Here is a 9901-nt window from a genome sequence, read left to right as displayed (position 1 = left end):
CAGTCATAAGTAGCACAGGTATATTTGTAGCAATAGTCAACAATACACTGTATGGGTCAAAATTATTATAATTTTTCTTTAAGCCAAAAATCATTAGGATATAAAGTAAAGATTATGTTCCATGAAGACATTTTGTAAATTTCCTACCGTAAATATATCAAAAATAAATTTTTGATTAGTAATATGCATTGCTAAGAACTTCATCTGGACAACTTTAAAGGTGATTTTCTCAATATTTCGATTTTTTTGCACCCTCAGATTCCAGATTTTCAAATAGTTGTATCTCAGCCTAATAGTGTCATATCCTAACAAACCATACATCAATGGAGAGCTTATTTATTCAGCTTTCAGATGATGTATAAATCTCAATTTCGGAAATTGACCCTTATGACTGGTTTTGTGGTCCAGGGTCACATATAATATGATATGACAATATATAGCTCCTACTCGACAAACTATCAATCAAATGAAAAAAGGCATGTAGTAGATTGTTTACAACAGGTTTTTCAGAAGTTTAGTTGTTGATAATTTAGAGATCTTAGAAATGTGTATCTCAAAAATTATACAGTAGGATTTATAGTAAGAGAATGTAAATAAAGTATGATATAATGATTCAATTATTTCCTTTTTCCATGCCACTTTCTCATGTTATTCATCATTGGAGATTATTGTTCAAAATCGCTTTTAGTTATAAAACAGAATGTAGTTAATTAGTAAATTCTTAATATCAATTCAAAATCAGAATCAGAAAAGATCATTTGTCTTCTAATAAAACTTTTCAACTCTGGCCCTTTTCTAATACAATCAAGACCATGAAAAGCAGTTATTATTCTAACATGAACTGCTCAATGAACTAGTGGTTTGTCATCTAGGTGAGTGACTTCACCTGGTCACATGATGGTACACAGGCCTTAATCGCCTACAGGGATGGTTTTGTCCTGGTGGGTTCAGTGAGCGGTCAGAGACACTGGTCGTCTGAGATCAATCTGGAGAGCCAGATCACCTGTGGAATCTGGACCCCTGATGACCAGCAGGTAACTCTTTGCTGTGGCCTCATCAAACTGAGGAAAAAGTGCATTTGTTGTCAACAGGTTGTTTGCAAATGATGAAATGACTTGGACTGCTGCTTTTGGACCGATGCCTGAGTTTCCCTAACTTGGTGTTTGCATTCATTTAATCTCCCCAGGTGCTTTTTGGAACAGCAGACGGGCAAGTCATAGTGATGGACTGCCACGGCCGTATGCTTGCCCATGTTCTTCTGCATGAGTCAGATGGCATAGTCAGCATGTCCTGGAACTGCCCAAACTTCCTGGTGGAGGACAGCACTGAGAGCGATACAGACTCTGATGACCCTACTCCAGCTCAAGGTATTTTATACTCTTAAATAAAGTCAAATGTATTTGTTTAGCACTTTTCACAATACACATTGTTTCAATGCAGCTCTACAGCAAATCGGGACATTTTGCAGATTAGCACTGGATGATAATATAATTTTATGATTATACAAGCAATCAGTTAGTTGAAATATGCTATATACTGCAGTCTATAGTGTGCAGTATATTGCGCTGAGTGACTATTCGGTGTGTATGCAGATGAAGTTGGACATACTTCACTTGTATATATAAAAAGCTAAATAAAAATACTTTTTTTAAAAAGTCATTTTTTCACCGTATTTTTTAGTTTCTTGGCGATTACAAACTTTTGAGATTACATAATAGGTTTTTAAGACCAGTGCATTGCATGCATCATCCATTAATGAAAGAAAAGTGAAGCCTTATTGTGTTTTTCCAAGTACCAGTACATAGAGTGTTTTCTAAAGAGCCATAAAACTCTACTTTGGATCTTTATTCTTAAGCATATACAAAATGTTTATGCAAAGACATTTTTATGGATCTTTGCAAGGCAGTGATGTGTATTTGACTTTCTGAATGTTATTAACTATAAAACCATGTTTACTTTCAAGTGCAAAATCTCAAACCACTGCTCACGGTCAGCTTCATATCAGGAGACATTAGTTTGATGAACAACTATGATGACCTTTCACCTAACATTATACGCTCAGGACTGAAAGGTAAAACAGTGTTGTTTTTGCAATAAATAAATGACCAAGTACGTGTTTTATAACTGCCACATGATGGTTATTCATAGAATATTCCAAGTTATTTTTAACATCATGAGCATCTGTGGCATGGTGTTGATTACATTTTATAGTAACAAGGTTTTTCATGGTTTAGGAACTTCTGGTTACGCCTACAGAGTAATTCAGTAAAAATAACCCAAAATCCTGTTGATTCTCTGTGACAGAGCCACACATCGTACTGTAATCTGACTGGACAGACTTGTGTTTTTTCAGATGTGGAGGTACAATGGTGCTCTCAGGGAGACCTGCTGGCAGTGGCCGGGATGGAGAGACACGGCCTGCCCGCTGACTCAGCCTGTGCCTCTTTAATGAGGAACGCCCTTGTCAAGTTTTACAATGTCCAAGGGGAACATATATACACTTTAGAAACTCCAGCCCAAGTGAGCTGTAACCAGTCATCATTTAACAGTTTAAATGATGTTACATCATTTAAGTTAAACCCCTTGCTGTCTCAGAACAGTACTGCAACCCATTTTATGTTATGTCTCACCACATGAGAACCACTGATATAAAAAACATCCTGCATTAAATAATAAGTAAACTATATGTAATCTAAATATCTTTTTATTTTAGAGGCCCATCACCACGATTTGCTGGGGTCACAGGGACACGCGTCTGTTTCTGGCCTGTGGACCAGCCCTGTATGTAGTGCGTGTGGAGCACCGTGTGGCCAGCCTGCAGCTTCTGTGTCAGCAGGGCATTGCCAGTGCTCTTAAAGAGGAGAGAGATGTGGGAAAACTGAACATGCCTTCACTCCTCTGTTCCTATGTTACCACTGCTTTCATTCCAACTATCAAGGTACAAAAGAAGCAAGTGAAGTTTTCGATGTATGCTAATGTATGCATTGAACTTAGTGCATAATCTTTTACATCTCACCAGCCACCAATCCCTGATCTGAATAACATCCGAGACTTTGTGAGCTATCCGACAGCAGGGAATGAACGCTTGCACTGCACTATGAAACGTTCAGAGGAGAATCCAGAAGCAGGAGGCCCCTGTTATACCCTGTATCTGGAACACCTGGGAGGTTTGGTGCCTATTCTCAAGGGTCGACGCATCAGCAAACTGCGACCGGAGTTTGTCATTATGGATCCAAAAATGGATGGTAAAGCAGGTACTGCTATATGCACTGTTGCTGATCATGTACACTTTAAACTCAAGCTTAATGAGTAAATGCATTGGTCTTTAATTTGCTGGTCTTTAAAAGCTGGTCTTTAATTTGATCTAATTTTGTCTTTCAGATGAGGTCTGTGTAAATGGGATGATCTCCTATATGACTGACAGCTGTAACTGCTCAGACTCAAGCGATATTGAGTTGAGCGATGAGTGGGTTGGGCGAAAGTCGCCCAAACTTTCTAGAGGAAACAGGTCTCCTAAGCTTCCTAGGTACTCTAAACATATAAGGTACTGTTGAATATAAAATTCACACAACATTACAGGGTGCCTAAAACTTTTGTTTTCATTTCTTTTGAGAAATGTTTGTTCCATTACAACCTTGACAAAACACAATACAGTAAATTTCTGTACAAAAAAACAACGTTTAACTTGATAGCAAGTTAAATTTCACATTTGTTTTATTCTCTAGAATTAATATGGAATCAAGAAAGTCTCCTAAACTTGCCCAAACATCTCAAGAAATGTCTAGGTCTCCTAGATTACCAAAGAAGCCTTCAGTTCGGTCTCCGAGTCTTACTCGAAGAGAATTTCCAGTTGATGGCTTTAGTGAGGTACTTAACATCTTATTTGCAAGCTAATTTTGGCAATAATTTTATATTAATCTACTTGCCTAGAATTAATATGGGAAGTGTTTGTATTTATCGCCTTGATACTGAGTGAGACATTTGTCACATTTACTGCAGCATGACTTTAGCAGACACCTCATTTTCTTTAAACTCCTGCTTTGCTGAAGAGAAATGACAGTAAACCGACTATGACCTTGAATATTTTCTATAGCTATCACTTAATTTGCTTTGCAGCATAATTACTTGGCCCAGGTCACCTCTAACATTTGGGGAACAAAGTTTAAGATTGTAGGCCTTGCCTCATTTTTGCCAGCTAACTTGGGAGCAGGTATGTTGTCAGGTTTTATATTCAAAAAGGTTCGCATTATTATTTTAAATAATATTCTTAATGTTTTTAAAATATGTCTTGACATGGTGTTCCAGTTATTTATAAAACTAGTTTGCTGCACCTGCAACCTCGTCAGATGACCATTTATTTGCCTGAGGTGCGTAAAATATCCCTGGACTTCATGAGTCTGCCAGTCTTTAATCCCAATGTGTTCAGTGAAGATGAAGATGATTTACCTGGTAAGCATCAGTGGAACATTTTTGTACATTTTGTCTCTGTATAGCTTAACTAAAACAAGAAAGAAATCTCAAGATGTTCTTGCTTATTTCTAGTTATGGGACCCTCAGGAGTGTCAGCCAACAATCCTCCTTGCACAGTTAATATCCCCATTGCTCCAATTCACAGCCCTGCTCAAGCCATGTCACCTACGCAGAGTATAGGCTTAGTGCAGTCTCTCCTAGCCAACCAGAATATTCAGCTTGATGTCCTTACCAATCCCACTGCCACTGCAGCAGCAGCAGCTGCAGCAGCAACAGCAGCAGCGGCTAATGCAACAGTATCTGAGCACAGTCAGGACACTGTGACAGCACAATACACTGTGCCAACCAGATATTCCAACCATGGACAGGTGATTTTCAGTGGACTGGAAATGAGTAATATCCTGAGTGGAACTCTTCCTCCTCCTCCACATCATCTGCCACAACAACCCAACCAACAATGTCAACAACAACAGCAGCAACAAGACCATCAACAATCTAAACATCAACAGCAATTACAACCACAGCAGCATCATCTGAAATTGCAACATCAATCACAGCAGCTGCATCAACAGTCGCTGCAGCAGCAACACATGCAACATCAGCAGCAACTGCAAACGCAGCAGCATCAACAACTGCAACAGCAGCATCAACAGCAACTGCAACAGCAGCATCAACAGCAACTGCAACAGCAGCATCAACAACAACTGCAACAGCAGCATCAACAGCAACTGCAACAGCAGCATCATCAGCAACTGCAACAACAGCATCAACAACTGCAACAGCAGCATCAACAACAGTTGCAACAACATCAACAGCAACTGCATCAGCAGCAAATGCAACAGCAGCAACTGCAACAGCAGCAACAACAGATTCAGCAGCAAGTGCAGCAGCATCAACAACAAATTCATCAACAGCATCAACAACAATTCCAACAGCAACAGCACCAGTTGCAGATTCAGCATGAGCAAATTCAGCAGCAGCAGCAACAGATGCAACAACAGCAGCAACAAATTCGACAGCAAATACAAGAAATGAAACAGCAGCAGCAACAACTTCAACAGCAGCATCAACAAATACAGCTGCAGCATCAACATATGCAAAGACAGCATCAGCAAATGCAGCAGCAGCTTAAAATACAAATGTCCCTTCAACATCCACCTTCAGGGTATGCTACTCTATCCCTGCATCAGTTACAGCTAATGCCTCAAATTCCTCATCCAGACCAGTCTCCAGACAGAGGAGAACAAGTTCTCCCTCTGAAGATTCCCTCACGACCACAGTTATTTATTGAAACTGACACCATTGAGATACAGATGCGCAAAGTAAACCCTCCACCACCTTACCCAGGTACAGTGGTATCTGCTGCAGCTGCCGCACCCACTACGGCCCCTCCTGGTCTTCTTGTTAGCAATGAGAATGGCACTACACTGTCAACAGATCCATGTTTAACTAAGGATGAATTCTCTCTTAACCCAATTAGCCTCCAGTACCCAACTCCACTAGGCTATGAAAGAATCACTACTTTTGACAGCAGCGGAAATGTCGAAGAGGTGTGTCGCCCAAGGAGACGCCTTTTAAGGAACCAAAATGCCTATGGGATGCAAGGAATGGGCAGTTCCGCCACATTGAAAGTAACTTCATCTGAGAACAAGAAGGTCCAGTTGCCATACAGCTCAGCAACTCTTAGTCGCCTCTCAGTGCCTAGATATTCCATACCAAGCGGAGACCCACCACCTTATCCTGACACGTCTAGCCAAATGAACACAATCAGAAGTCCCACGCAAAGGATTGACAGCAGTTTGATTCATGCCACTTTGCGCCGTGATCGCAGGGAACCGACCCTGAAGGTTTCTCAAATGGTGGATACAGTGAGGACTCTACCAACTAAATCCAAAATGAACGGTTCCCTCACGCTCTCCTATCAGCCAAGGATACCTACTGCTTTGTATACATGCACTCAGTGTAGCAGTAATAGCTGCAGCACTAGTTTAAGTGTCACTGGTGGCGGCACCAACAGTAGTGGAATTGCTGGAGGAACTGTGGTGAGGCAAGACTTTCCACCTGGAAAAGGGGCTCAACACAGCACGATAATTTTGCACTCCAAAAGTTCCTCGCCATTAGCCTCCCAGTCCTCCTATAATCTCCTGAGTCCCATTGACAACAGTAGAGACAGAACTGTCTATGTGAACTCTGCCTTTACGGAAGACGAGACACTAAGTCAGCAGTGCCATCTTGAAAAGTCAGTGCGGCATTTAACACTTGATGTCAAATTGACAGTCAAACGGCCTCCACCTTATCAATGGGACTCTCCTGCAGCAGAACAACTCTGGATACCTCAAGAGCAAAATTTATTGCCTCGACCTCCAGGACCACCACATAAGCCACCACCATTTTTACTTAGCCAACCACAGCACTTAGACATGACCCGACTACCTTTTGTCCTTTCAACAAAGCCACCCCCCAGTCCCAGTTCTATGACCCTTCCTTCAGCCTATCAGTTATCCCTTTCACCCTTCCCATCAGTTGTAGGGCATGGTGGACCTCAACTACAGCCTTTACAGAGTCCTGCACAATCATGTGGCCCCAGTGACATGGTAACATCTAGCCCTTTTAGCCAACCAGACTCAACTTTAGTCCCACCCCCAGGTTATCCTGCAAATTTGACCAATCTAGGTTGCTGCACTCTACCTCCCATGTACCCAGGGACTAGCTCATGCAGCAACCTTCAGCTGCATCCAATGAGCTTGCATCCTTGGAGCACATACAGCACTTGTCCTCCCATGCCAGACCATTCCGCCACACTGCCCAGTAAGACCCATCAGGCTCTGGAGAAGTCGGTTCTCTCTCCACCTCCACCTCCCCCACCACCTCCTCTTCCTCCTCCTCCTCCACCCGTCGAGCTCTTGAACCATCAGAGCACCTCTGAGGTGGTTGCGGAATCTGGGGAGAGCTTTCAGGATCAGTCCTCTCTCAATGAGAGTCCACAAGGAGCAGAGAGGTTCAGCAAGAAGACACGTAAGAGGCTTGACAGCAGGGCAGAAGAGGCCAATATGTCTGGAGTTTCTGAAGGGAAATCCAAAAAAGAGAATCGCACACTCTCTGACTTCAATTCCCTGATCTCCAGCCCAAGACTTGGCAGCAGGGAAAAGAAGAAACCTAAAGGGCAGAAAGAGCCATTGAACAAGGCCAAGAAATTGAGTAGGACCTCCAATGAGTTCCAGGACAGCTCAGAGAGTGAGCCTGAACTCTTCATCAGTAGTGACGAGTTGATGAACCAAAGCCAGAGCAGCAAGAAAGGATGGAAGAGCAAATGCAATCTGCGTACAGCAAACGAACTTGAGGAAATCAAGTGTCGTAAAGCTAACGAGAGAGAGGATCGTAGTCTTGGCAGCCAAGGCTTTGTCTATGTCATGGCCAACAAGCAGCCATTGTGGAATGAAGCCACCCAGGTTTACCAGCTTGACTTTGGAGGACGGGTGACACAGGAGTCAGCCAAAAACTTTCAGATTGAGCTTGATGGACGCCAGGTAAGCGATTTTATTTATTTGAGAAACCAGTTTGAAAATAATATTTTTGCAGTTCCATTTTGTGACACTAGGGGAAAAGAAATTACACCTTTAACAAATATGCACCATACATATTCAGTAGCTTTGAGCAGTGGTTCTTAATCCTGGTCCTAGGGACCCCTTGTTCTGCACATTTTGCATGTCTCCCTTATTTCACACATCTGATTCAGATCACCAGCTCATTAGGAGAGAGCTCCATGATTTGAACTGTGTGTCAGTTAAGGGAGACATAGAAAACCACTGGCTTTGAGTAATAAACATCTACCCTGCAACCATTACCCTGCATCTAACCCCAAAATTCTCTATTACAGGTAATGCAGTTTGGCAGAATCGATGGCAATGCATATATCCTGGATTTTCAGTATCCATTCTCAGCGGTACAGGCATTTGCTGTGGCCTTGGCCAATGTAACTCAGAGACTTAAATAAAAAACCTCTCCAGCAATCTTGTCCTTGAGAACAGATGGACTGAAAAAAGAGTTTATTGTTAATTGCAGATTGTGAGAAATATTACATTCTCTGCTGCCATAACGTCTGTACAATGCCGGTTAGTAGGCGAGAGATCTGGTCACTCTCAGGCAGAGCGTACACAAGACGTAGACAGGTGGTCCGAAAATAGATGTAGTGCTTTAAAGTACCTTTTTGCTAACAAAGGTACAAGCTGATTTAAGGTTCCACCTAAAAGGTGGTTGGTATACATCTGAAAAAAGTTAATATTTGTGTATTGATGGAATATTGTTTTATTTATTAATTCACTTTCATTGATTTTTTCCATGTATTTCATTAGCATATAATGGTGTGATTTAAATATAAAGATAATTACTAAAGGTGAATCTTAGACTGTGGGCTTTGTTTCTTTTTTTCCCTCTGAATACCCACCTCCTTTTATGTTTGTACCAGAGATTTATGTGCCAAATTTGGATTTCCTATGTATAATCATTGTAAAGTGACAGATTTTGACTATTGTCTGTGGTCAGTAACCAATGAAAATCTAGAGAGGAAAAAAACAAGTTATGTTTGAATGTTCTCATCCCGTGACTCACTTCCATGAAGTGAAACAGAGATAGTATATTCAAGTTATAATCATATTTTCCCAATTGTGCCATTATAATGAATGCATTTTTATGGTTTAAAAATCAATTTAACTTTAAATGTAACTTTTTCTTCACAAAATGTCTTATGTTATATTGCATCATTTGCACACTGTGTTATTGCAGTATCTCAGTAATGTCCTTTTTGAATGAATATTTGCTTTTTAATGTTAACAGTAACAGAAAAGTTTGAACAATTTTTAATTACTTTCAAATATATTATATCATATTGTCATGTAAGTGACATGACAGAAAAGTGCTGTAGTTAGATGTACCTGAAAATGTACTCATATTGTCCATGACACTTTAGCACGAACTATAGTATGCATTCATTTAGCCAAAAATGTCTTATATCACTATATAAATCAAACTTAACACACTGTATATTATGCAATGAACGGAATCTAAATGAAATCAAAAGTTGATAAGTAGGAGTTTTTCTCATTCCTAAGTTAAATAGTCAACCTAAATTGCTTAGTTTGATTTATGTAAAGGGACATCTTTTAATAATTATATTTAATATTTGGTTTCAAATATTTCATGTTTAATATTCTGCATCAATATTTATGTGTTCTTATGGCAAATCAGCTAATTGATTTGTTTGTTGTTGCTTAGTTTCTGATGTTTTCCAGTAATTTCATCAATTTTAATCACATTTTTGTTGTAAGCCAAACAGTGGTTCAGAGTGGGGTAGTGATATGGTTGACGTTTTAAGCACTTCTTGATTATTCTTGATGTTGTGTGCTTTGATGATTTGCAGTTGCAGTTATTTTTA

At 40.4% G+C, this 9901-nt stretch overlaps 1 protein-coding gene across 1 annotated transcript in view; it reads left to right on the top strand.

Moving 5' to 3' along the window:
* The window catches only part of LOC107653590 (tubby-related protein 4-like), a 12044-nt gene extending 3162 nt beyond the window's left edge, over positions 1–8882 (top strand). Inside the window, exons 4-15 of the mRNA XM_016440334.1 lie at positions 873–1034; positions 1187–1367; positions 1964–2071; positions 2354–2520; positions 2714–2938; positions 3020–3254; positions 3382–3544; positions 3726–3867; positions 4117–4210; positions 4306–4449; positions 4543–7997; positions 8348–8882. Of these exons, the coding sequence (XP_016295820.1) occupies positions 873–1034; positions 1187–1367; positions 1964–2071; positions 2354–2520; positions 2714–2938; positions 3020–3254; positions 3382–3544; positions 3726–3867; positions 4117–4210; positions 4306–4449; positions 4543–7997; positions 8348–8464 (5193 nt within the window). The 3' untranslated portion in view covers positions 8465–8882. The remainder of the gene's footprint in view (positions 1–872; positions 1035–1186; positions 1368–1963; positions 2072–2353; positions 2521–2713; positions 2939–3019; positions 3255–3381; positions 3545–3725; positions 3868–4116; positions 4211–4305; positions 4450–4542; positions 7998–8347) is intronic.
* The last annotated feature ends 1019 nt before the right edge of the window (positions 8883–9901 follow it).

The sequence above is a fragment of the Sinocyclocheilus anshuiensis genome, unplaced genomic scaffold, assembly GCF_001515605.1.
Source record: "Sinocyclocheilus anshuiensis isolate Anshui unplaced genomic scaffold, SAMN03320099.WGS_v1.1 scaffold1561, whole genome shotgun sequence".
In the NCBI taxonomy this organism is placed as follows: domain Eukaryota; kingdom Metazoa; phylum Chordata; class Actinopteri; order Cypriniformes; family Cyprinidae; genus Sinocyclocheilus; species Sinocyclocheilus anshuiensis.
This window is presented reverse-complemented; position numbering and strand designations above follow the sequence as displayed.